The sequence below is a fragment of the Oncorhynchus masou genome, chromosome 28 (assembly GCF_036934945.1).
Source record: "Oncorhynchus masou masou isolate Uvic2021 chromosome 28, UVic_Omas_1.1, whole genome shotgun sequence".
Taxonomy (NCBI): Eukaryota; Metazoa; Chordata; class Actinopteri; order Salmoniformes; family Salmonidae; genus Oncorhynchus; species Oncorhynchus masou.
This window is the reverse complement of record NC_088239.1, coordinates 56010359-56037687: the sequence shown is the minus strand read 5'-3', so window position 1 is coordinate 56037687 and position 27329 is coordinate 56010359. Positions and strand designations below refer to the sequence as shown.

Here is a 27329-nt window from a genome sequence, read left to right as displayed (position 1 = left end):
ACATTGCACTCGTGATTGTAATTTCCGGTCATCCCGGAAGACCGTCTACGAGCCAGTTTTAGCCAAATGAAAGTTAGATAATTCCGTGCTTTGAATTGGCTTTAGATTATGTCGGCGCAGAAAAAAAACAAATATTTAAACACACCCGTGAGGCACTTATATACATTTAAAGAAATAGATTGTATGTTCGTGGATTTCCTTGTATTCGTATCTCTGGTAAGTAACGCTAGCCTAGCTATTTCCGAAAGAACAAGCTTGTGTAGTTATTATTGTGCGCGTGCATCTGAAATAGCAAGTGCATGCTAGCTAGCCTGCTATAGTTACTTGATTGACAACTGATTCTCAGGACACGAGATAGGCATTGCGAAATTGCACATGTACAACCTGACTACACACCCTTCAGAAAGTATTCATACCTCTTGATTTATTCCATATTTTATGTTACAGCCTGAATAAAACATTTTATTCAATAGATTTTCCCTCATCCATCTGGACACAATACCCAATAGTGACAAAGTGAAAACATGTTTTTAGAATTTAAAAAAAATCTATTGGACATGAAATACAGAAATATCTCATTTACATAAGTATTCACACCCCTGATTCAATACTTTGTAGAGGCAATTTAGGCAACGATTACATCTGTGAGGTTTCATGGGTAAATCTTACATTTTCCACACCTGGATTGTGCATAATTTGTCCATAATTTGTCCAAATTGGTTGTTGATCATTGCTAGACAACCATTTTCAGGTCTTGACATAGATTTTTTAAGTAGATTTAAGTCAAAACTAATTTGGCCACTCGGATACATTCACTGTCTTGGTAAGCAACTTCAGTGTAGATTTGGCCTTGTGTTTTAGATTATTGTCCTGCTGAAAGGTGAATTAATCTCCCATTGTCTGGTGGTCAAGTCAGCTTTCCAGGTTTTCCTCTAGGATGTATGTTGCCTGTGCTTCACTCCATTCTGTTTATTTTTTAACCTGAAAAACTCATCAGCCCTTAACGATTACAATCATACCCATAACATAACGCAGCCTTCAAGATGCCAGAAAACAGTACTTTGGGGAGTGGTACTCAGTAATTTGTTGTATTGCATTTGCCCTATATCATAACACTTTGTATTCAGGACAACAACAAAAAAGAGTATTGCTTTGCCACATTTTTTGTAGTATTACTTTAGTGCCTTGCTGCAAACAGGATGCATGTTTTGGAATATTTGTTATTCTGTACAAGCTTCCTTCTTTTCCCTCTGTTAATTAGGTCAGTATTGTTTAGTAACTTCAATGTTGTTGAGCTATCCTCAGTTTTCTCCTATCACAGCTATTAAACTCTGCAACTGTTTGGCCTCATGGTGAAATCCCTGAGTGTTTTCTCTCCTCTCCGGCAACTGCCTGTGTCTTTGTAGTGTAAAGTGTATTGAATGGGATATTGAATGTCTGCTTTTTTCCCCTACCCATCTACCAATGGATGCGAGGCATTGGTAAACCTCCTTTGTCTTTGTGGTTGAATCTGTATTTGAAATTCACAGGTCAACTGGGGGACCTTACAATTATCTGTGTGTGTGTGGTACAGAGATGAGGTAGTCATCTCATGCTTTTACTCCTGAACTTATTTAGACTTTCCATAATAAAGTGGTTGAATACTTATTGACTCAAGACATTTCAGCTTTTCATTTTTAATACATTTGTTAAAATGTCTAACATCATTTGACTGACATTATGGGGTATAGTGTGTGTGTGTGTGTAGGCCAGTGACAAACATCTACATTTAATCCAATTTAGACTGTAACACAATCAAATTTGTAAAAAGTCAAGGGGTCTGAATACTTTCTGATGGCACTTGAGCTTGCTTTTCAGACAATATGCTGAACAACAGACAATTCAGTTGTCACATTACTTTTTTTTGTGGCACTTGGTTATCCCTAGCCAATTAAAACTCACCTCCACTATGTTGATGTGAAGTACATTATAGAGTTGTGTTTTACTTGGCTAGGTTATCCCTTAGCAGCAAGTAGCTAGCTAGTCTACATTTTCATCTTATAGTGGGTTAGTGCTAGTCTAGCTGCTGGTAAGTGAAGGGTTAAGTGACAGATGCCTTAATAATACTGACCCATTCCACAGATCTCTCACTTCTTCATTTCAAGTTTCCCAACTTCAGGTTTACAGTGTCAAATGTTCTTACAACCTGCAACAGCATTCTGTGCTGCATGGTTATTTATTGCATAAACTCTTCTTTTTTCTTAGTTGTACATCCATTGAAGTCATATTATTACAGCTAACCATACACATGATTTGTCTGAAACAGTTAGACAATCTAGTAAAACACCTTGCCTAAATGGTGACATTACATCTATGTAGTTGGCAACTTTTGCAAATTCTCTGAGCAACAGTTGACTGTACAAATTGTTATGGATGGGGATACATTGTGTCTCCCTTCCAGCCATGACTCTGAGCATGTCTCCGGCTGCGGTTTGCCAGTGCTTTACTTTGGTGTCCCTGTGCACGTCCATCGCTGACCCCAACTGGATCCAGGTCAGAAACAGTACTGACCCCGGAGGAAAACAAATCATCTATGGAGTGGCCTTCACTCTGCACGCTGCCCAGAACATCACTGACACAGGTAGGGAAGGGCAAGACTGGACCGTCAAAGAAGAGATTGTTTGACATTTGTCTTCTATTTCTGCTACCAGACAGTCGTCATCTGTTTTGACACTGTATAGTTCACATGTTTAACTGCACCCACATATGTCTGGTAAGGGCCTATGTACTGTACTCATCCGTATTTCCATGTTTGTGATCTTAAACGTATTTACTTTCTGCTTATGCAGACGCCTGGGAGTGTGGTGTGTGTTTATGTGTGTGGAGTTGACTGAGAGTACGTGTGTTCCCTTCCTGTAGGTCCTCTGGGTGGTGTTAACGGCTGGGGGATGTGGCTGCTCTATGCCCTGGCGGCTCTGTGCTACACTGCTGTCCTGCTCTCCAGCTCCTCCTTCTTATTGGACTTCTTGGGGACTGGGATGTCCCACCCTCGACTGGTGGTGTCACTCCACATCTCCACTGGTAACCTAACTTTTCTCCCTTTGTCTATCTGTCTCGCTTTTCTTATTCTCTCTTTTTCTTTCTCGTTCGGTCTCAATTGCTGCCGCTCTGTTTTTCTCTGTCTGTTTGTCTCTCTTTCTGAGGGTTTTATCACTATACTGTCCTTTTATATATTTTGAAATGTTTAGTTATTTAACAGACACTCCACTCCACAGTGACTTACAGTAGCAATTAGGGTTACGTGCTTTGCTCAAGGGTACATCTGCCTATTTTTTTTAAATTTATTTAGTCGGCTCAGGGATTTTGGTTACTGGCCCAACGCTCTTTTTAAAATTTATTTTTATTTTACCCCTTTTTCTCCCCAATTTCGCTGTATCCAATTGTTAGTAGCTACTATCTTGTCTCATCGGGCTCGGGAGAGATGAAGGTTGAAAGTCATGCGTCCTCAAGTAAACAACCCAACCAAGCCGCACTGCTTCTTAACACAGCGCGCATCCAACCCGGAAGCCAGCCGCACCAATGTGTCGGAGGAAACACCGTGCACCTGGCAACCTTGGTTAGCGCACACTGCGCCCGGGCCACCACAGGAGTCGCTGGTTCGTGATGAGACAAGGATATCCCTACCGGCCAAACCCTCCCTATTCCGGACGACGCTAGGCCAATTGTACGTTGCCCCACGGACCTCCCGGTCGCATCCGGTTATGACAGAGCCTGGGCGCGAACCCAGGGTCTGGTGGCACAGCTGACGCTGCAGTACAGCGCCCTTAACCACTGCACCACCCGGGAGGCCTGGCCCAACGCTCTTAACCGCTAGTCATAATTTGAAGAAGAATATATCCTCTCACAGGTCTCATAAAATATGAAGTGCCATAAAATGACATGAGTCATGTTTGCAGAGCCATGTTGGTTTACATCACTCTCTGCAGTTCTCTCTGGGGTTAATTAGTTTATCATCCTCTTGCTCTCTTTCTCCCTTTACCTCTGTCTCTTTTTCTCCCTTCCACTCTCCCCAGTTGTTTTCCTAATGTCCGTACTGGGAGTGTGTGGGGCTTGCCTGTACGTCATCAGCGGCAACCTTCAGGAAGGCAAATTTGGGCTACTGTGGGACTGGGTAGGGGGCTGGACCTGGCCTGGGTCTGGGTCTTGGTCTCCTAGGCCTGGCACCAGAAGCCAAGGAGGGGCAGTGGGGATGCAGGCTTACCCAGGGGAGAGCTTCTACATTGCCATTCTGGGCCTACTTTTTTCCTGCCTGGCTTCCGTGATCAGCCTGAGTTGCCCGGGGGACCCCACCTCTACCCAGAGTGACTACACAGCCGTGGTGGAAGGGGACGACAGTGACACAGAGCCCCTCACCCCCAGGGAGCAGGGAGTGGGCCAGTGTGACGGAGACAACAGGGTGGAGGAGTGGGCAGGAGAGGTGGTCCCTGAACTGAATCAGGTGGAGGTGGATGGAGGTGGGGACTGCTAAAGGGGGTTCTGTTTATATGTGTAACCCAAAAGGTGAACTGTGGTTTGGTTTCTACTAGAATGCGTACCAGGATCACACATGGCCTGTAACAGACTTTATTAGACAGCAGTGCTGGCCCCTTCCCTGGTCATGTTTTGGTTCCTTTTAATGCTTCACTTGACCAAGATAGGTAGAATCCTGTTAGGAGCCAAAAAAGAGATCCGATACGTTTTCTAATGTTCTCTTAATGTTTGTCTGCCTAAAAACTTCCCTCTCGGGTCAGTGTGTATACAGTTGCACAACATACATTTTAAAAATAATAACATCTTTCCCTTATGGGAGTTTAGGCCCAGAGTCTCCAACTTCACTTGACCAAGGTCAATAATTATTTTGCTTGCTGTGATGGTTGAAAAAGTGTGCCACATGTATAAGCTATTTCTGCCTGTGTGACCAGGGCAAGTGCGTTATACAAATTATATGCTCTTTTCAATATAGTTGAACACGTGGCGTCACTTGCATGAAGGGATAGTAAACTCATCAATGGGAACAAGCGTTGACCCTGTTCCCATTACTGCAAAATAACCGCTGGGGTGTGTTCAGGATCAGCGAATGGTTTCAAACAGTTCAAAACCAGAAAATATGTTCAATTGAGCATAAGTTGAAATATAGCCCATGTTTGTACAATCACCTATTCTCCTCTTCTAGTTATAAAAATCCCTACAGGAAGGTTTTTAAAAATGATTTTTGCAGGTTGTTTTCTAACCTATGCATTATCTTAACTTCTTAAACCCTTTGCACAGTCTTTCATAGTCACACTTGAAGTTTCCCAAATGGAGGACAGAAATCCAATAGATTATTCATAGATTTACCTGAAGTGTACTGAAACTAGAGTTTCCTTTGAGAAATTACATTTAAAAAGCCCGTTTTGGCTATTATTGCCACTAGCTTTTATCACTTTTAATTGATGCACTATTTATTAATGCATGGATGTTTACTACTATAGGAAGAATTGAGGGGGATATGACAGCTTGCCTTTCCACAACAGGTAGTGTAAATACATGGCTCTTGCCTTTATATGACTTGATATACTAATGATATTAAAATATGATGTATTGAATATTTTATGTATTTGAATGTTTCTGGTTTCATAAAATGTTGACACTGCTATTGGATACTAGATAATACATACCACTGTGAAAATATATTCCAGTTTGGCATCTTTAGATGGTTACATTACAGCACAAACCACTCTATAAAGCAGGGTTATCCTGCTTAAAGTCAACCAATAAAACAAGCTCCTTGATGGTGTTTGGTTGCAGATGATGGTAGGACCATGGATATTGGCTTAATTAAGATAGCCAAGAGCCTGCCTAGAATCAGGTTTTCCTTACCCACTTGTTTACTGGACACAGATTAAGCCTAATCCTGGATTGGGAAACATGTTCAATCGAGATTCTCTTTTTTATTTCAAGACCAGGCTTAATCTGTGTCCGAGAAACTATCCCTCAATCTCTTCCTCAGGTACATAGGAAGACATTCCTTCTCTTATTCCAGGGTCACAGTCCCATCTCTATGAATCAGACTGTTCATTGCGATTGTTTGTGATGTTATTTATTCATTAAACTGTTGTGTTTAAGTGAAATGTGTGAATGCATTTTCTTCCTGTTCCAGAACAGAAGTGTCCAGTTCCTCTTATTCTCACTCATCTTTTTGTTTGTGTTGATATCTCATCTCTGACACTACAGGTTTATTTCCAACCAACATCATCAGGACATGATCTTAATGCAAAACCATGAGATCATTATTTTGCTTGCTGGTATGCAAATGATCAGGTATTAATTTAGAAACAACATGGTTAAATGATAATTACCCAGTAATAATCTACAGAATTAATTACTTTTTTTGGGGGGGGGGGGGTTCATTTAAACAAGCCCCCGCAATAGGCACCATTTGGTAATAGGTTATGAAATTGTGTGAATTATATCAAAGTACCTAAAGCCATACTAACACTGGTAACAGTACCATAAAATCAATTGCTACCCAAATTCACCTTGTGGGAACATCTTGTCATCAAATGAGACATTGAGTAGGGGTCTAGGGATTTTGTCTTAAACCAAATTGAAATCTGAACCCTGTCTGTTGTATAGAGTTAAGTATCCTGGGGTATATGTGACTATATAGGGACTGATGACCTCTCCTCTTCATGGACAGTCAGATGGCTCTAAATATACCTCAACACGGTCCCACATGTCTTTCTGAATGCATATGCAGATTTTAGGGTTAGCCAAACAGAAGGACTCTCTGTGAACATGATGTCCCCTCTACAAACAATGACTTCAGCAGACAAACCACTCATTGGTAAATAGAAATAATCAGTTTCTTTCCCCTCCCGCCATCTTTTCCTCTACTCTGTCACATGAGTCCAACCCCTTCTCTCATTGGACAGAAACCATTGCCATAGTAACCTTGACAAATTGTTGATGTCGCCAGTGAATTTGTGAATGGAGAGGACAAATGCAGGGTATTTGAGCATATTTTAGTGGTGGTGTTGCGGTCATGGGTGAGTGAGTGGGATCCTGTGTGTACACCACACACGCATGTAGGTACATGTGTGACGTGCTAGCACTGGTTTACTGTACAAAATATACGGGAAGTTACAGATTTTCATGTAGATAGTTTGAAATATGGTGCATTTCCAAAACATGTATTTATTTTATAACCCTAATATTCACACTTTTTGCGAGGTAAATCGGACATATTTTTCAACAAAGCGCGTGTGTGTTTGGGCACGCGTGTACTTTATGGAGGCGGATGGAGGGACGAGAGGATGCTATTGGTAGCTCAGAGGGGCTGGGACGTGGTGAGAATTACTACAGTTAATCTCCACATGGAGGAGTGGAGCGAGGGATGAAGAGAGAACCGACAGGGACGAATTTACTAGTGGAGCTGTGAGATTGCTCTTTGTATACCTTCTTCCACTCCCTCAGTTTTCCTCTGACTCTCCTATTCTCCCCCTAAGTGACATTCAACTATGGCGGCTCAGAAATTAAAAAAGAGGAGGAGAGGAGAGAAAGAACAGTGGCGTTATTAAAGATGGATGTCAGATCCTGTTTCACTTGCGTACTTGAATGCGGTCCCTGTGTAGCCTATCTGGTCCTGTGTTATGTTTATGTGTAGTAGGTTAGTACAGCATGAAATGTGAATACATTTGTGTTTTAAATGTAAATGTTTTAAATGACCAGAGTGGGTGTGGATCACCATGTACGTGGCGACAACGGTCATATTTTCTTTAGTGCGTGTGTATGAACCATGTAAGTATTAATTGTTTTCTCTGACAACCTGGATGAGAGAGTGTGTATGTGTGTTTTTAGTCTCTTGACGGTCGTGTGTAATCCCCCTACGACTGGCAAAGCGAGTTGCGTGCGTGCGTGTGAATTGTGTTGGAGTGGCTTGTGTGCAGTTCTGTGTTAGTGTGAAGGACCATGGCTGTTTTCTAATCGTGTTGACGGGGTTTTGTGTAGAAGAGTGGTTGTAGTAGGTATGATTGTGCACACAGTGGAGTGTGTATGAAGAAGGTATTATGAGTGGGAATCGAGTCACACATTTCTTGACATTTGATCCTGATTTACTCCAAATAAAACCTGAAACTCTCATATGCAATGAAAGGATATATGTGTTTTGCATGGAAAGTATGTTGTAATGTTTTTGTATCCCTATAAAGGCCTATGTGTGAGCTCCGTGATTTTTAACGCCATACACGTATTTGATTTCGGTAAACCCAGTCAGTTTTAGAAAATAGGACAGAGTTCTATGTCATACTTATCCATCTACTCATCTCTCTCTCCTATCCTTATTTTTGTCGTTGGAGTGGCCATTTTAGGCAGATGTCTTCTTGTCAACTTTATCTCTTATGGGAGATGGTGTCTGTTGGCTTTATGACCAGCACCAAATATTCAATTCCAGACAAGTTAACAGTTCGGTTCAGCTCCTGCCACAGCTTCAACATTGTCTGTTTCTCTTTCACTCTGCTCTCTTTCCCTGCTTTATGCTCTTTCTGGTCTCTTTCTGCAATCTGTCTCTGTTTCTCTCTCTCTCTCTCGATTAGTCCTGAGTGAGGCTGATTTCAGGCTCCAGTTCCTCACCTACACAGCCAGCGCTGCTTTCTCTGCCCCTGGGAACTGGGAATCATGTTTGCCCAAGGCCTCGCTTGCCCTTGGTACCAAGAACTGAAGTCCGAGCTACACACACACTCAACCTGTCCGGTCATGTGGAATTCAGTTGTGCAGTACTCAACGGAATAAATACAGAATGTAATGTGCTTATGCATACATAGTGATAGAAACGGAGAGACATGTTGTAGGATTGGCAGGGGTCCCCATTTTCCGGCAGTTGCATACGTATTCTGTGTGGAACAGAATCAATACATTATGTGCTATTCTAAGGTGGAGGAAGAATTCACACCTTTGTGTGGGCGCAGGCGCGGGTCTGGGAAGGGGGCGGTGCTGTGCTCTATCAGAAGGGGCGGGGCGGAGGTGGGTGTGTGACACAGCTGATACACGCATCCTCTCACTGTCTCCATCACCCGATATCGGCTACGGGCAATAGCGGTTGCAGTCTCCCCCGACCAGAGCCACACGAGTAGGCTATAGGCCTACTGCCACTCCAACGTCCCTATCTGCGAACCCCGAATCGGACAGCTCGCCGAGGAGCAGTGGGGCGACGTAATTCGGCTTCATTCGGCGTTGTCTGTGCTGCTTCTGCCGCTAATAGTAAGTGCGGAGCTGTTCTCGGCTATGAAGAGATGGAGCCGAGCGCTCTTTCATTTCCATAGAGAAATACGCGCACCTAGTAAGCGACGCAGCGCGGCACACAATCTACACCTGCGTTTTTCTATATTTATCGTCATTCACCGCATTGCCAATCCATTATCCTGCCGCTTTCCATGTTGGATTTGGGGTGGTTCAAATGTTGTTGTGGCAGATAGATAAGTGGAGAGCGAGATGGAGAGAGACCGTGTTTTTTAATATTGCTCATTGGATTGAAAGTAAAGATGGGAATCGGTGAGGCGCAAGCGAGAGGTTGTGCGCGAGGGTTGTAGCGGATGCTGATGTTTTCTCGAGCTCGCTCCTTTCCTATTCCCCCCACCGAGATAGAGCTGCGAGTGGAGTAGAGCGCTTTGCGTGACCCACACACCCATTATATATTGCGTGAATGAAAAGAAAAACGTATAGAATAGATCATGCCAATTATCTCGTTCTTCTTGCCTTTAGTGGCTGGGTTAGGTCTTTTTCACTGGTATGGAGAAGCGAGTAACATTTCACCATTGTGCTCTAGCATTGCCGCGTCAGCTGACAGCCTATGCACATCACTGTGGTGATGGGGAGGTTGTTGTAGCAGCTGCAAAAATAATCAGAGGATTTTGAATACATGGAGTTTAAATGGACAGACCAAGTGCAAATGGCCTACAGTAGAATTTAGACCAACCTTGGTACTTAAAAGGAATAGATTGCTTGGACGTGCAATAGGCTGATTTGTAGGCCTACATCACTACCAAACATATATGAAACAAATACTGTATTATTGACATGATATAAAGCTTATTATGAGGATATGTATGGACTAGAAGTGTGAGCTAGCATGTCCGTTTTAATATGCTGGTAATGGCAAAGGAGCTCTGATAAAATTAGCCTATTATTTAATATTCTCTACAGTGCAGTGGTTACCTCTACCCAATGTGACTGCTCTGCGGGACTTCTACGCCTGGCCTATTTGAGGCCTTGAATGAAGTGTGTGTAGTGGGATAGCAGCGGTCACCGTTTGGGGGGCGGTTTGTTTGCATTTGAGGTGTATATAGGGGTCTATGTATGGACAATGTAGTGAAAATATGTGGAGCAAAATGTATTACTGGTGTGTAGACTACACCTATTAATCTAGAAATATCTCATACTGCATGTCAACACAGGACATTAGATTGAGAAGACTCCCTTAATGAGTGGAAGTGTGAGAATGATGGGGGAGCGCGCACCAGAGAGAGTTCCTGCCTGTGTGTGCGCGCTCTCTATTTGAAGCATGGAGCCGATGATGTAATGCCGAGGAGTGTGTAACTGTGGCAGTGAGGCGAGTGTAGGCACGTGCCACAGCTCAGCCAACACTGGAACAGGGCCCTCTGCTGGCCAGTGGCAGTATCGTACCGTATGCCGTTTTGGACACAGCACCTCATCCTCAGGATTCAGTACTCCCCTGTTCACATCCCAATCTGTTCCCATGTCCTACCTGAGATGGAATGTCAATGCTCACCTTATTATAGCAAAGTAACATAGAAGCGTAGTAGCTTCATGTGCACAGGCTTGGCTTCAGGCATGAAGAGACAATGGGGAGAGACGATGGAGAGAGAGAGAGAGAATTCACACAAAGGTTTGACTGCATCTTTGCTCAGATAGTAGTAGGCTACACTTGGTACAATGGACTATAAATTCACATATTACCTTTAGGTCAATGTTCAATCAGAGATAGATATTCTAGTGAGTAATCAGTTAGTGCTCCCTGTGGGTGTGGTTCAGTGACAGGGCTATAATACAAATATGGATAGTGTTCCTTTTTGCACTCAGTGATACATACATACATGGTGTACTGTCTTTATATGCACAAAACTGTGCATGGCCTTATTTGCAATGAAGTATTGACGATTGTCTCCCATGTTTTTCCTTCCATTAGAGGTTTGATAAAGAAGATGGGTTTTTGTTATTATCATTGGCACAGGGGGAACAACTGTGTGTATGTGTCAGAAGACAAGGGGTTAACATGCAACTATACCAGGTGTACAAAAGACCTGCTCTGCTAACCAATCACAAAGTAGAGTGTGAGATGGTGAGAGAAAGGAACAAGACAAGAAGGTTGTGTGAGCAGAGAGCAGAATAACCTTTCCTTCTATGGTTGTATATCCAGGATCTGTAATTGAGGTACAATCTGTTAATGTAGAATGTAGTTAATATTTTTTATGATTTGATTGAACTTGATAATCATTTGCATTGGCTAGGCTATTTATTGGCCCTTTAACATCAACAGTTTTTACATTTTATATCAGCTGTGCTTTCATTATTGTTGCATATGTGACTTGTGATATGATGTGGAATGAGGAGTAACCGTATAAGGGGAAGCATACTGAAATAAGTACTCTAATTCATACTTTAATCATACATTCAATGTACTTATTTGTGTCCCAAAAAATTATACATCATATTTGAATGCTCAAGAAATCTCAATTAGTGTCAAAGTAACCTTGTTCTTAAAGAGTTTGAATCACCTAAATAGCTTTTGCAGGATGTATATTATGACTCCTATCTCAGAGAGACAGAAAGAGAAGGAGAGGAGGGAACAGGGAATTGGGAACTCATTGCTATGGTGAGGGGGGAGAGCACGGGTGGAGAGAAGTAAGGAGGGGGCGAAAGGATGACCTCACCCACTGTATCAGTATCCCGGGGGAGGAGGGGGGTTAAGTCAGTATTACATTGCATGAGGAAATGGCATGGCTGACGTATAGGCCTATGGCACTTTTAGCTTAGTGCAAAGATATGAATCAACAGTCATATCCTACAATATAGTATGTCTCACTCTATAGATCATGTGTATGGTCACAAAAAAAATGTGTGTGTGTCTACTTCACATTATGTCAACCCCTTTACTCTCTTCCCTGTGTCTGTATGTGGTCTATAGTTATTAAGTAATTCTGTTACTTACAGTGTGTACCTTACTCCTAATGAACCCTTTCTCTCCCTCTCTCCCCTGTCCCTGTCTCTGTGTGTCCTGCAGTGTGTGTTGGCAGGTGCCTCCCTGCCCTCCATCATAGTGCGTGTGGAGCACGGGGTGCTGAGTGAGGGGGCGCCCCCAGGGCATGGGCAGTGTGGCCAGCGGGGAATCCTCCTCGACCACCACAACCTCTGGTCAGCAGCAACAGCAGCAGGAGATCGCCATGCGGAGCGTGGGCACCCGTACCACCCAGCAGAACAGCCTGCCTCGCGCCCCCCCACCACCCCCCTCTTCCTCCTCCACCTCCAACTCTACCCACAGGGGCAGGAGCTTGGAAGATAGGAGTTACAGCATCGAGAGGTCCTCCCAGCAACCTCCTCCCCTGACCCATGCTAAGGGGACTACGGCGGACGAACGCAGCTTTGCCACCGTTGAGAACTCTTCTACTTACTACGGCAGCGAGCGTCCTCCGCCGCTCTGCGAGGGGACAGAGAGAGAGAGGGCCCCCATCCATAACAACGGCAACAGACATGTCTCCAATGGCAATAGGGGCATTCCCAATGGGAGCCGAGCGGCAGCGGCGGGTAACAGTGAGAGGCAGGTGGCCAATGCAGTGTTTCTGAATGGAGGCGGGCGGCGTGATGGGCGGGACCAGAGGGATGGGCGGGACCAGAGGGATGGGCGGGACCAGAGGGATGGGCGTGATGGGAGTAGAGAGGTGCCAAGAGGGGCGGTGAGTTTGGATATTTGTGGGAACAACGTGCTGAACAATGATAAGAACAGTAGCCAACAGCTGGCTCAGTACAAGGAGGCGGGCGCCAGCGCAGCCAAGCTGGATAACCATAACAACCCCCCCAACATCCTCCCCATCTCTGGGAAGATGGAGCAGGTTCAGGTGGGTCACTGTGTGTGTGTGTGTGTGTGTGTGTGTGTGTGTGTGTGTGTGTGTGTGTGTCCAAATACAGCCTGTAGGTTGAGTATGAGGGTTCATGTTGAAAGTGTGTGTTGTGTATTTTGTACATACAGGCATGTGTATGTTATGGTGCAGGCAATAAAAAACTGTCGGAAATTCATGTACAGTGCCTTGTGAAAGTTTTCGGCCCCCTTGAACTTTGCGACCTTTTGCCACATTTCAGGCTTCAAACATAAAGATATAAAACTGTATTTTTTTGTGAAGAATCAACAACAAGTGGGACACAATCATGAAGTGGAACGACATTTATTGGATATTTCAAACTTTTTTAACAAATCAAAAACTGAAAAATTGGGCGTGCAAAATTATTCAGCCCCTTTACTTTCAGTGCAGCAAACTCTCTCCAGAAGTTCAGTGAGGATCTCTGAATGATCCAATGTTGACCTAAATGACTAATGATGATAAATACAATCCACCTGTGTGTAATCAAGTCTCCGTATAAATGCACCTGCACTGTGATAGTCTCAGAGGTCAGTTAAAAGCGCAGAGAGCATCATGAAGAACAAGGAACACACCAGGCAGGTCCGAGATACTGTTTAAAGAAGTTTAAAGCCGGATTTGGATACAAAAAGATTTCCCAAGCTTTAAACATCCCAAGGAGCACTGTGCAAGCGATAATATTGAAATGGAATGAGTATCAGACCACTGCAAATCTACCAAGACCTGGCCGTCCCTCTAAACTTTCAGCTCATACAAGGAGAAGACTGATCAGAGATGCAGCCAAGAGGCCCATGATCACTCTGGATGAACTGCAGAGATCTACGGCTGAGTTGGGAGACTCTGTCCATAGGACAACAATCAGTCGTATATTGCACAAATCTGGCCTTTATGGAAGAGTGGCAAGAAGAAAGCCATTTCTTAAAGATATCCATAAAAAGTGTTGTTTAAAGTTTGCCACAAGCCACCTGGGAGACACACCAAACATGTGGAAGAAGGTGCTCTGGTCAGATGAAACCAAAATTGAACTTTTTGGCAACAATGCAAAATGTTATGTTTGGCGTAAAAGCAACACAGCTCATCATCCTGACCACACCACTACATGGTGGTGGCAGCATCATGGTTTGGGCCTGCTTTTCTTCAGCAGGGACAGGGAAGATGGTTAAAATAGATGGGAAGATGGATGGAGCCAAATACAGGACCATTCTGGATGAAAACCTGATGGAGTCTGCAAAAGACCTGAGACTGGGACGGAGATTTGTCTTCCAACAAGACAATGATCCAAAACATAAAGCAAAATCTACAATGGAATCGTTCAAAAATGAACATATCCAGGTGTTAGAATGGCCAAGTAAAGGCCAGACCTGAATCCAATCGAGAATATGTGGAAAGAACTGAAAACTGCTGTTCACAAATGCTCTCCATCCAACCTCACTGAGCTCGAGCTGTTTTGCAAGGAGGAATGGGAAAAAAAATCAGTCTCTCGATGTGCAAAACTGATAGAGACATACCCCAAGCGAATTACAGCTGTAATCGCAGCAAAAGGTGGCGCTACAAAGTATTAACTTAAGGGGGCTGAATAATTTTGCACGCCCAATTTTTCGGTTTTTGAATTGTTAAAAAAGTTTGAAATATCCAATAAATGTCGTTCCACTTCATGATTGTGTCCCACTTGTTGTTGATTCTTCACCAAAAAATTCAGTTTTATGTCTTTATGTTTGAAGCCTGAAATGTGGCAAAAGGTCGCAAAGTTCAAGGGGGCCGAATACTTTCGCAAGGCACTGTACTGTACTTTGTTACCTACCGGCTGTAAATCAGTGTTGTTCATTTATGACAGGGAATTGTTTACATGAAATATGATCTCCTCTCCTGTCAACTCATCCATGCACTGTAATAACATTAGCCTTAGCTATTACTGTATGCTATATTAGATTTATGAAAAGGTCTGGTACATGTATATCTACATATATAGTTTGTGTACCTGTATATTAATAAATTATAGTAAATAAGATGAATACCCCTTGTAATCTGTGAATTTAAGATCACAAATTCACATTTAGCTTCAGTATGCTGGTTGTTTAAGTAATTATACATATAGTAGCATATTCATAATCCCTGTAAACCTAATAACGTATATTGTACAATCCTCGCTTTATATTTCACCACCAATACCATTTGCCTTCCTCCCCCATCTAGAGCAACGAAGGATTGGTCCGCCCGTCTGCCTTTAAGCCTGTGGTACCCAAGAGCTTCCACTCCATGCAGAATCTGGTGTGCCCCCCCCAAAACGGAGGAGTGTGCCGCAGCGCTGGAGGAGGGTCTGGAGGTGGTGGGGGTCCCAGTGTAACAGGACCCCTCAGAGACACAGACAGCCCTGGCAGCCGGGGTGGAGGTACCAGAGGCGGAGGAGGGGGCGGCAGCAGGGGCGGAGGCCAGGGGAGCCTGTCCGACTCAGGGAGGAATTCTCTAACCAGCCTGCCCACCTATGCTGGCTCGGGCTACGGGCCTCCGCCTGTCCTGGGGCCTTTGAGTGCCTCTACCAGCCACATCAACCACCTGGGGGCCACGGGGGCCCCAGAGAAGTTGGACAAGCCTAGTGTCATTAGCGGTAGTGGGGGTAATAGTGGATACCAGAACGGACTGAGCGCCTCGGATAGTGGTCGCTCTTCCTCCGGGAAGAGCTCCTTGTCCTATCAGAGGCTCAGCCACCTGAGTGACGCCCCCGCGCCTCTTCGCCCCTCTCCCTCCTCCGATGATGTCATCCAGGACCTGGAGGACCGGCTATGGGAGAGAGAGCAAGAGGTGAGGACAGCGAGGGAGATGAGGAAAGAAAGAGGGAGGGATGAAAAGGGAGAGGATAGATACTCCTGGGGGGTTTAAGAATGGAGGAGTCTTAAGAGATTATATTGGAAGTAACAAACAAATGGGAACAAATTATCACAACTATAGCACAGTGAATACAGTTATTTTATATACACTCCCATCCATATGTATTTTTGAGTGTGAAGCAAAACTCTCACATTTGGCTCTATACGCCACCATTTTGTATTTGAGATAAAATGTTTCATATGAGGTGACAGTACATAATTCAGCTTTTTGAGGGTATTTTCTTACATATCTGTTTTACTGTTTAGAAATTAATGCACTTTATTTATCTAGCCTTCCCATTTAAGTAAATCATTAGTATTTGGATAAATTCACTTCAAGTGTATTAAAGAATTCAAAAGTTTAGTATTTGTTCGCATATTCCTTGCACTCAATGACTACATCAAGCTTGTGACTCACAAACTCGTTACATGTATTTGCAGTTTGTTTCGGTTGTGTTTCAGGATTGTATTTTGGGATTGTGTCATTTTGGAGTCACTTTGATTGTGTGTAAGAATATATGTTTCTGAACACTTCTACATTAATGTGGATGCTAACATGATTATTGATAATCATGAATGAATCGTAAAAAATAAGGCTAGAGGCTCAAAGATCATATCCGCCAAAAAATGCTAACCTCCCCTGTTAATGATAATGGGACTATTGCATGCCAGCATGGCCCGAAAACATTTTTGGTATATTTTGAGAATTTTTATGAAATTGCACATTTTTGGCTCTTTTTATACCTAAACAGTGCCTTCAGAAAGCATTCACACCCATTGATTGACTTTTTCCACATTTTGTTGAGTTACAAAGTTGGATTAGAATTTAATTGTCAAATGTTTTGTCAACGATCTACACAAAATACTCTAAGTGGAAGAAAAATTCTAACATTTGCAAAAAATGATATAATATATAAAACACTATAATATATCTTGATTAGATAAGTATTCAACCCCCTGAGTCAATACATGTTTGAATCATTTTTGGCAGAAATTACAGCTGTACGTCTTTCTGGGTAAGTCTCTAAGTATGTGTGAATTGCCAGAACAATCTATGCTTGCAATACCCAATGTTGAGAGGTAGCATGTTTTGTTGTAGCCTCTGTAATGATGGAATTATCAGGATTAATTAGAAGTGTTCAGAAAACATCTTTCACTTAGAAAGAAAATGACTCAAGTCACCATTCTGTTCCTATTGGGCAAAATACAACACAACTAAAACAAACTGCAAATGTATGCAATGAGTCACGAGCTTGATGTAGGCATTGCGTGCTACGAATATGGGACCAAATACTACACTTTTGACTACCTTAATACACTTCAAGTTAATTTGTCCAAATACTTTTCCAAATGACTTCCTCAAATGGGGGGTAGATACAAGTGCTTTAATTTCTAAACAGTAAAATGTATGTAAATGCCCTTGAATAAAAGGTGACATTCTGTACTGCCGCCTCATATAAAACATTTCATCTCAAATCTAAAATGCTGGAGTAGTATAGAGCCAAATGTACAATTTTAGAGTCACTGTCCAAGTACATATGGAGAGGAGTGTAATCACAAAAATCTGTTATTTGAGGAGTTTGCATGACCTGTAGAGGGCATGGGTAACTGAACCAGTGATTTTACTGTGTACATAATACTGTCTATGGCTTAAGAATAAACTGTTAAAACCATTCGGTGTGCCTTGAAACTCGCTGAGTGGACAACTGTATTCTTATTAGCTGATGGTCAAGTAGGTAAGATACGTCAGAAATAGTAGTGCAAGGTTTTCAAGTACTGAGGGTTTTGGAAGTAGCGATATGTGATATTGGAGTGGTACACATTGGTGGCAGTTTGTGGGTGAAGTGTGTTACCCTCATACAATGCAATACAAGGAGACATAGTGGAACACCTAAAATGCTATCAATTGATATTCAACATTCATTGACATTGCATATGAGAAGTACAAAAGAAATATGAAAGACTAGTGGGGCAGTAACTGGTCCTCATGCACTTACCTTGATAATAGATGTCAGCCATTTCGTGAAATAACCATCAACACCTCCTGCAGTGTATGGAAATATGAGCAGCTCACAATACACGTTAATTACACCCAAGTTCCCTTCCTCCTCCCCTCCGCAAGGTTCTCCACATGCGCCGTAACCTGGACCAGAGTGAGGCGGCCATCGTCCAGGTGTTTGAGGAGAAGCAGCGCGTGTGGGAGCGCCAGATGGACGAGCTGCGGCAGAATTATGCCTCACGCCTGCAGCAGGTGACCACACAACTACAATAGATAGATATTAGAATTGCAGAATATACTGTATATTAAAAGTATAGAATGGCTCCTCAGTTCACAGATTGTGGGGTGGTAGGCTATACCCAATATCATATAGCACAATAGCATTAGCCATGGCTGCATGGAAAAACACTGAGAAAAGGCAAATAATGAGCTTAAAAGAGCAGTTTAGAGATGCAGAGTAAAGTTCTGTGCAAAGAGATGATTTAATCACTGCTCTCTAATTTTATTCCAAATGGTACACTCAATATGGTTGCCACCGGTATACCCACTGCCGAATGTTGATTAGAATGGGGAATGTCCATTCTACTAAAAGTATTTCTACCCAGGTGACGCGTCGCGCTCAGCGCTCCCAGAGTGCCTTGCAGGCCCAGATCAGCCGTCTGTCGCAGGATAAGCGGCGCCTACAGGAGGAGATGGCTGCACTGCTGGCCCAGAAGGAGGAGCTGGAGAGGAAGTGCCTGGACTACAGGAAGGAGCAGGCCGATATCCTGCCCCGCCTGGAGGAGACCAAGTGGGAGGTGAGATAGGGGGGTGGGACTACCTGGGGTTAAGGGGGTGGTGTGTGTGGCTGAGTGTGGAATACTAGGGAGATGAGTGAGGGCCCAGCATAACATCTACTAGATGTCCATGCCAAAAAAGGACAAAAGGACAGTACTGTCTAAAACCAATGATCATATATGCAATAGCTGTCCTATACTGTACATGTATAACCATTAGACAGAGACATGCTTGTTGATCTCTATTTCCACCATTTTCATACTTTTCATCCCCCCTGCCCTTCCTCCCCTCAAGGTGTGTCAGAAGGCAGGGGAGATCTCCCTGCTGAAGCAGCAGCTGAGGGAGAGCCAGGCGGAGGTGACCCAGCGGGCGGGGGAGATGGTGGCCCTGCGGGGCCAGCTGAAGGAGGTCAATGCCCAGCTGAGGGACCGGGAGGAGGCCATGCTGGGCCTTAAGGACTCTTACAGCACCAAGAGCCTGGAGCTGGAGCGTTGCGAAGGGGAGCTGCAGAGGACGCTGACCGAGGTAGACAGACCTGAAACACTAGCTACAATCTGTAGAGTTGTTCTGCTCTGTGCACCACACGTTTTGCACTCTTGGGTCAGTCATATGCATACCGATACAGGCATTCACATACACTTTGAAAGACACAAATAATACTCTCTCTCACTCACTCACTCACTCACTCACTCACTCACTCACTCACTCACTCTCACTCACTCACTCACTCACTCACTCACTCACTCACTCACTCACTCACTCACTCACTCTCTCACACACACACACACACACACACACACACACACACACACACACACACACACACACACACACACACACACACACACACACACACACACTTGATTCCCATTTTCCCTAAACCTTAACCTCAAAATTGAACTCCTAACTGTAACCATAAACCTAAGCCTAACATAACCTTTTCCATTGTGGGGACCGGTAAAATGTCCCCACTTCTCAGAATTTTCATTGTTATACTATCCTTGTGAGGACTTCAAGTGAATTAACCCTCACTTCCTCTTTCTTTAACTATTGATTGACCCTCCTGCTCCCCTCCCTGTTTCTCTCCAGGTCTCTCTGCTGAGGGACAAGCTGGGCATGTTTGAGGCTGAGGTGGTGGGGCTGAAGCGGGCCCTAGGTGAGCTCAGTGCGAGGGATAGGGCCATCGAGGCTAGGGGTGGCGGAGGAAGCAGGGAAGCATCCAGGACCAGAGGGGGGCTTTCCTCCCCACACAGCCCACCTGAGGGCTCTGCCTTCTCCTACCCAGCCCTGCCTCCACCCCCTGTACCTCCCCCAGATGCCATACTGAGTTTGCAGAGCGATGAAGCTAAAGTTCAGCGCCAGGAGGCCCACCAGCGCCAGGAGGCCCACCAGCGCCAGGAGGCCCACCAGCGCCAGGAGGCCCACCAGCTTCAAGAGGCTCAATTGCGGCAGGAAATCCACCAGCAGCGCCAGGAGGCCCACCAGCAGTGGGAGGAAGCGGGGGATCTGCGCCGGCAGCTGGAGCGCCTCCAAGGCGAGCTGCGTCTCGAGCGGCAGCAGCGCGAGCGGCAGGCCCACACTTTCAAGAAGGAGCGCCACGTGTGGATGGACGAGAAGGAGCGTGTGCTCAAGTACCAGGCCCAGCTGCAGCTCAGCTATGTGGAGACCCTGCAGAAGAACCAGGCCCTGGAGCTCCGCGTCGGCCAGCTGGGCTCCAAGCTCACCTCCACCAACACCACCCCCACGCCCACCTCACCACCCCGACAGTCCCTGGCCCCCATCCCCCTGCCTGCCCCCGTCACCCCCCTACCCTCCCTCTCTCTCTCCCCACCTCCCCTCGCCGAGGACAAGAATCCCCCCCCCGCCCTCCACCAGCTGGCCCCCCCCTGGCCGGTGCCCACCCGTCTGGAGAGGATAGAGTCCACAGAGATCTAGATTCTATTTGCTGTAGATATATGGCCCTCCAGAACACTGCCGATCAGTTAAATTCAGCTTATACAAACGTTTACAATAATTAAACCATACCACATAGCACCTGTATCAATAGCATTAATTTGGTACAGTCCTAAATGGTTATACTACTCACTGCTACCCCGGGGCGGTTCTAGAACGCACTGCACTATGAATGGTGGACAGAGGCATGGAGGACCAATGGGAAAGGGGGAGAAAAATAACAGTTTAGACTGTGGTATTTAAAGCCGCTCTTCAACCCCCTTGTATGCAGGTTTTTAGATCGATTAATCTGCTGTCCACAATATGAGGCAATCAAATGAACATTTAGGTTGGGGTGAAGATTGGAGTCAAGAGTAACACACTACTGGAAAAGCTATTGTTACATTGTTGTTAGCATGATATTCATATATCATAAAGAGCAAGACAGTGTGTGGGTGAAATTATTTGAAATACAAAACCTGTAGAATCTATTTAAATCAAGCCCAATACTACTACTACAGTTAGCAAATAATGTAAAAGTATAGACAAGGGAATTATCCTCCAGATTTTGTCTAGGACATCATAATAACTGATGTATGATAGAGAGTTTGAATAAAACACAGTTTTACCAACCAATATACAAAAAGGGGCTTGAAGGACAACATTGAACACTACTGTTGTAAGTGTCAGATTTGAGGCATGACTGTTGGGCATGTGTGGTTATGGTATGCCATGTGCAACTGGTCCAGGGCCAGTTCTTCTGCTTAATTCACATGGTTATATCAAAATCCAATCAAAGTTTATTGGTCATGTACACAGATTAGAATAATCTGTTAACAATAGGAACGAGGTAAAGACCGCTATGATTCAGGTAAATGGGGAGATCCATCCACACAGCCTCCCCCTGTGGCTTTATGTGTGCTATAAGAACACACCACCACACCAAATCACTAAGGAAACAACCAAAAGGTTAGGATACAGAAGCCGTTTTTAAGGGATGTGTGTTTTTCAGGAATGTATTGCATTGTATCATGGTAAGGGGGGGGGGACTGGTGAGAGGCGTGCTTGGTTGAGATATGGAAATGAGGCTTCAGAACCCTAAGGGGCAGGATTGCATGACATGATCAGTTGTATAAACTAATCGGAGATCTCCAAATATTTGATTGAACTGCAGCTGTGAATGATTAACAGCACATTGCTGGGTTTAAAAGCCTTTGTTTCCTACCTCTCCAGTGATGCTGTACATGAAGGTTTCTCTGTGCTGTCGGTAGCTGCAGTGACTGAGGATTGCCACCATGTGGCGACAACTGACACAAAATGGCTTGATCAATCCCAGGATGACCTCTTTTTTTTGTGGCATTTTTTTTCGTTTCGAAACTATGTAGGCGACAGCCAAAAGCAGTTTGTAATTTGTTGACGTTCTAGATGCTTTTGGTCTCTATTGATATTTCTTAAAGTGATAGAAAAGGACATATTAGGGATTAGGTAATGGGCGAGTTTGTTTTGCATGGCAAGGTTGGTCAATGAAGCTGCTTATCTGAGCAAAGTGTCTATTTAAGATCACTATCAACAGGTTGTAGCTGAGCCAGCAGACTTGGTGTTAGATACTCATGGTGAGATTCAGACTTTATAGGAAGAGTAATGTATTTTAGGAATGATTCTTTGAGACAATGGAGTTTTGTGTGGTGTACTTGTTTGAACAGGACCCACCATTATTTGAAAAAACGATGTATATGTCAATATATACTACCTTTATAGATATCAAGATTATATTTGGCTGTATGGGACATTTTACAATATACGAAACTATTCTAAACATTATAGTGTGTACAGTATATGTTGACATATATTTTATAATGGGTCTGGGCAATTTAGAGAATACCTTTGTGAAGTGAGGGGTGAAAGGAGTGGGGACTTAAAGAGAGAATGAATGTTAGAGGACTGGTTTATATGAGAATATGGTAAGTATAGAGGGATGGAGGCCCACATACCCTCTGTCTTGGGGCAACATTTGCTGCTATGTACTTCTGTTGTGTCCTGCTGTGTTCTTGGTAGAGACAGAAAGTCAGTGTACTTGGATGTAAATATAATTTATTTATTATGTGTACATATATATTCAAATATATCAAGCTATTGCGTGTGAATACTTTAAGAGGATTATTGTGAATTAATGAGACAGACATTTCTGCTTTAATTTTTTTTACTATATCAATATAAATATATAAATATATACATATATTAAATCTTTTTAATTTTGATCTACTACATGTTACAGTACAACTAAAGCGAACGTTCAAAAACCATTGTCTGTTTCTTTTTATTGTTGTTTCATCTCTTGCAATGTCTTAAAAGACAAAATGCTGCCAAGTTTTTTTTGGTATTATTTCTTATTTTGTGTTACTGAAAAATGGCTTGAAGAAAGCAAATCTTAGCTAATATGAATTTAATGAATAAAGTCGTGATTAAATAATCTTGAAGAACTCCTTTTTGGCCTAGAGTGTACACACATCCACTACGACTAATATGACTTTCAGTTTTAAACATGTTGCAGTAGCTAACTTCTTATTAGAAATACAATTGGCCAATCATGTTCAATAAATAGGATTATTTGGATACAGTTGGTAAATTATGGCCAATTTCAGTATTATGATATGATCATGTAAATATTAGAATTTTAGTGTCATATATCGATTATCAATTGATTGAATGCAATTTCACCAACTGCATTTACTCGGAAAACCCTGCCTTGCACATCGGCAGCATTTCATTTAGAGTAGGAGAGACCTCTATGATGGGCAAGCTGTTTTAGTTTTCCAGATCGATCTCTGTCGAGGTGAGGAGCTTTTTTTTTTTTTTTTTTTTACATGTGCATTTATTTATTCTGAACACATTTCCGTTTCTTGGCAACGTCAATTCTTGCACATGTTATTAAAATACTAACTTTTGTGTTCATTAGCTGGACAGGCACACGCCGCAGTGTCCTAAATTGTAAACCAATCAAAACGTGTATACTATCCTTGGTACTGTCTCTGCTGGTCACGTCTGCCAATCACGTTATCAGTATCTAAGGTATTAGACCGCTGGTGACAACGCGAGAGTGATCTCCGTCCGACAAACTTCTATCAAGTAAAGTATTTTGTATTTATTTGTTATGTAACTATTTAGTTCTCGAAAAGTGGTAGAACTCCGCAATTTTACTAAAGTAGCTAGCTTGCTAGCTAGTTACATCAAATAAATTATGTTGCTAGCTAACAAGAACAGATAGCTTTATCACTAGTTAGCATGTCAACACTGTTGAGCCGAAAAGCTCCCCCTGCTAGAATTCTTCGCGTGAACGCGCACGCACTCAAATCTTCATTGTTACGACTTGCTTTCTTGTTGAGATTTCTGATCACGTCACAGGCTGACTACATGGGAGCGTTGCAAAATAAATGTAGAAATCTATGTTAATCAATTATTGCACCCACTGCTTGCAAGCTCCAACGAGCGTCTGTGTTGTTAAGGGCTACAATAGAAATCAGTTATATTTCTGACGCAGATCGCAGGTGCAAGTCCTGCCTCTCATCTCCTCATTTGTTTATAGAAACAGGTACCCACATGCCATCTCCTCATTGGTTATACCCACTTGTGTGACTGAAAGAGAACTATGTCAGTGGCGGTAATGCTCCTAATTTATGAAAGTTGCCAATTGCAATATAAAGTCAAGAGAAGAAAAAGCCTGGAAGGAAGAGAGATGAAAAGAAACGATTTGGTTAACCGTTTCATGTGTGGATTAATTGGCGGAGTAGAGGACCTTGTGCATTTCAGGTAAAATAACAACTCAATATTTATATCCCAGGACAAATTAGCTAGCAACAGCAAGCTAGCTAAATAGGACAAATTAGCTAGCAAGTGCAAGCTAACTAGCTACATTTCCATAAATGTTTAATGCTTTTCGACCTGTTCCCAAATTAATATAATTGGTTCAGAGTTTGTTTTGATATTTTAACCTGCGTGTCATGATCGCGTTTGGTGTGGGGGGACAAAATAAATGTATGCACGATGGCGAACGCGCACAGACTGTTTGCGTTCCGTGTTAGGCTGCGTTTAATTTTATTTGTATGTCGGTGTGATCGTGGGGGAGATACTAATAATATCTGCAGTTTTCAGTTTGGCTATTTGTTTCAAGTGTATTAGTCTATAAATAAATATCTTTGCCAATATTTGTCATCTCTCCCATGTCTTATTCGACTACTAGTTGTTCTGAAATGTTTATTGCTTGCCTACATTTTACTCCCTCTTTGCTTAATATAACACACACATACATTCATTATTAATTTTGGTTGCCTATCCTGACGTGAAGTTTGTTCTATAGAAATTATTTGACTCTGATGTGTGCCACAGAAAGTATTTTACTCTAGCAACAAAATTAAGGAAATTCGAGGGGGGGACTGCAAGGCCTGGCATACTTCAGAATCATTTTGGTATGCCATGTTGACCGCTAGTGTGTGCCACAGAAAGCAAAATTAGAGTATTAAGAAACAAACATTTATTTCAGAAACATTTTGTGATGTTTAAGAAATTGATGATAATACGCAAATATTATCACACAATTACAGAAAAACATCAAAGAAAGTTACGTTTGTTAATTAACAAACATTAAATAAGAAATACAAATTTAGATATTTGCATAATAAGGTATGAAATGACAAATCAAATATAAAAAGACAATAAATAACATAAACAAATATTGGAAAGCTGCAACAGCTCGACTGAACATTTAGTCCACTTTTTATGGAAAGTTTTCCAGGTGATACCGTTGCCTGGAACTCAAGCCTAACCTAGTCCTGACAGGCAACGCAGACATAATCCTCCAATGATGTGATGGTTTTTATACAGGACTGATGGAACCATTGTGGGCAGCGGTCACAACCAATCTGAAATTTATGATGAAAATGTTTAATATGTTTAAAACATTAAATACATTTTCTGGAATTACAATCACTTCATTATTAGACAAAACTGATGATACACTCTTTAGAAATATTACTGCTTACACCAATTTGTACTAAAAATGTGCCTTTAGAAGTGAACAAGCAATTACCCAGTTAGTGTCTGCCTCATTATTGTCCACCTCCCCACAGAAGTGGTACAGTTGGCTCAGGTCATCGAGCAAAACATAATGTCAAGTAGTCTATACATCTTTACATATATTTTTCTGAGCAAACAGGGAACAAGGGAATAGTATAGGTTTCTTGAAACGTAATTATTTAACTACATGTGTTTTAGTGGCCATCTAGTCAGAAGTTGGATCAAATATTACCTTGAAAGATCCATATAAATGTTTATTTTTATTTTTTATCTACAATTATATTAAATTAGAAATTGAACATACCAGTGTTTTAGAGGAGAGTGACTGCTATTTCTTCTCTCACGATGTTAACATCTTTGTCCGTATTTGAAAAGACAATCAACTCCTCCTTCGGAACACATTCAGCATTACATTTACATTTTACATTTAAGTCATTTAGCAGACGCTCTTATCCAGAGCGACTTACAAATTGGTGAATTCACCTCCTGACAGGAAACTGGGGAAAAAAATTTGATGGCAATTTCAGTTTTCCCCAACAAAATTATGTTACACTTAAGGTTCTAATTCGCAAGTTTACAATGACGCAGCTGTAATATCATTTGACAGTTCTGTTTTGCCTTTTAGTCAATATACTTTCAGTAGGTTAATTGTTCATTACTTATACTCATACTTACCTTCAAGGCAAAGACCCCACAATAAGTAATATCTTGTTGGCATGGGTGAGGAAGAGTACCACACGCCCATCTGGAGATATTACACCCCTTCACTCTCAGGAATGATCTGAACATATATGTTAATAAAAGTACAGCATTTTGAAACAGTTTATTGATTACAATATAGAGATTAATAACAGGGGAATCTGAGAATGCAGGGATTCCAGCAGGGTGTGAATTGAAGTAGTTAAATCTGGAGCTGACAAGGGCTGGAATGTAAATGACGTGATCATCTCCGATTATCTAACATCTGAGAATGGGCAGGCATTCCCTTGGATGAAGAGCATCTCCGTCTTGCTGATTATGTGCTGTCATCCAGGTGGAAATGTCTCCTGCATATCTGATGTAGGTGACATAGATAAGAGATAAGTTGAGTGTCCTGTGAATATGTTTTTGTATATCTACTGTACATTTGTGTATATATATATAATATATATAATATTTCTATTATTATTATCATTATTGTGTTTTGTGGTTGATGGGTGGGGGGAGGTTGATGTGGAGGTGCTGGGGGTGTCCTATTGAGAGCGAAGGGACCTATTGGGGAAGGGATTCTTCATTGAGGCACATTGTCATAGTTTTGTTTATTATATTATTATATATGTATCTTTTTCTTTTTTTTCTATTATTATAAGTTTACTTTGATTATGGATATGCACTGAAGTTGACTTATATATTTTTAACTTTCTTGTTTGCCCAGAGTACACATTTGATTTATTATTGTTATTATTATTTTATTATTACTAATGTACCTACATTCTTAAAAACTAAAACAGAAAAGGTGTTTAAAAAAGTAGGAAAAGCCATAAGAGGGAAAAGCACGATGGG

At 42.5% G+C, this 27329-nt stretch overlaps 2 protein-coding genes across 2 annotated transcripts; both read left to right on the top strand.

Moving 5' to 3' along the window:
- Positions 1 to 23: 23 nt before the first annotated feature.
- Positions 24 to 6122, top strand: LOC135517942 (uncharacterized). Its single transcript, XM_064942681.1, has 4 exons — positions 24 to 216; positions 2441 to 2620; positions 2899 to 3060; positions 4053 to 6122. Exons 2-4 carry the CDS (start codon positions 2443 to 2445, stop codon positions 4505 to 4507), a joined length of 795 nt encoding a protein of 264 aa, XP_064798753.1. The 5' UTR covers positions 24 to 216; positions 2441 to 2442; the 3' UTR covers positions 4508 to 6122.
- Positions 6123 to 11355: 5233 nt separating this feature from the next.
- Positions 11356 to 23187, top strand: LOC135517019 (leucine zipper putative tumor suppressor 3-like). Its single transcript, XM_064941053.1, has 7 exons — positions 11356 to 11445; positions 12296 to 13127; positions 15339 to 15944; positions 18132 to 18260; positions 18614 to 18805; positions 19080 to 19310; positions 19875 to 23187. The coding sequence occupies exons 2-7, from the start codon at positions 12378 to 12380 to the stop codon at positions 20718 to 20720; spliced, it is 2754 nt and encodes a 917-aa protein (XP_064797125.1). The 5' UTR covers positions 11356 to 11445; positions 12296 to 12377; the 3' UTR covers positions 20721 to 23187.
- Positions 23188 to 27329: the final 4142 nt, after the last annotated feature.

What these genes read in the sequence shown, in the direction of transcription:
- LOC135517942 (XM_064942681.1), top strand. Translation starts at nt 2,443, where the DNA reads ATGACTCTGAGCATGTCTCCGGCTGCGGTTTGCCAGTGCTTTACTTTG. An exon ending in CCAGAACATCACTGACACAG is followed by an intron (nt 2,621 to 2,898) that starts GTAGGGAAGGGC and finishes CCCTTCCTGTAG; the next exon opens with GTCCTCTGGGTGGTGTTAAC. An exon ending in GTCACTCCACATCTCCACTG is followed by an intron (nt 3,061 to 4,052) that starts GTAACCTAACTT and finishes CACTCTCCCCAG; the next exon opens with TTGTTTTCCTAATGTCCGTA.
- LOC135517019 (XM_064941053.1), top strand. Translation starts at nt 12,378, where the DNA reads ATGGGCAGTGTGGCCAGCGGGGAATCCTCCTCGACCACCACAACCTCT. An exon ending in TATGGGAGAGAGAGCAAGAG is followed by an intron (nt 15,945 to 18,131) that starts GTGAGGACAGCG and finishes CCCCTCCGCAAG; the next exon opens with GTTCTCCACATGCGCCGTAA. An exon ending in ATGCCTCACGCCTGCAGCAG is followed by an intron (nt 18,261 to 18,613) that starts GTGACCACACAA and finishes ATTTCTACCCAG; the next exon opens with GTGACGCGTCGCGCTCAGCG.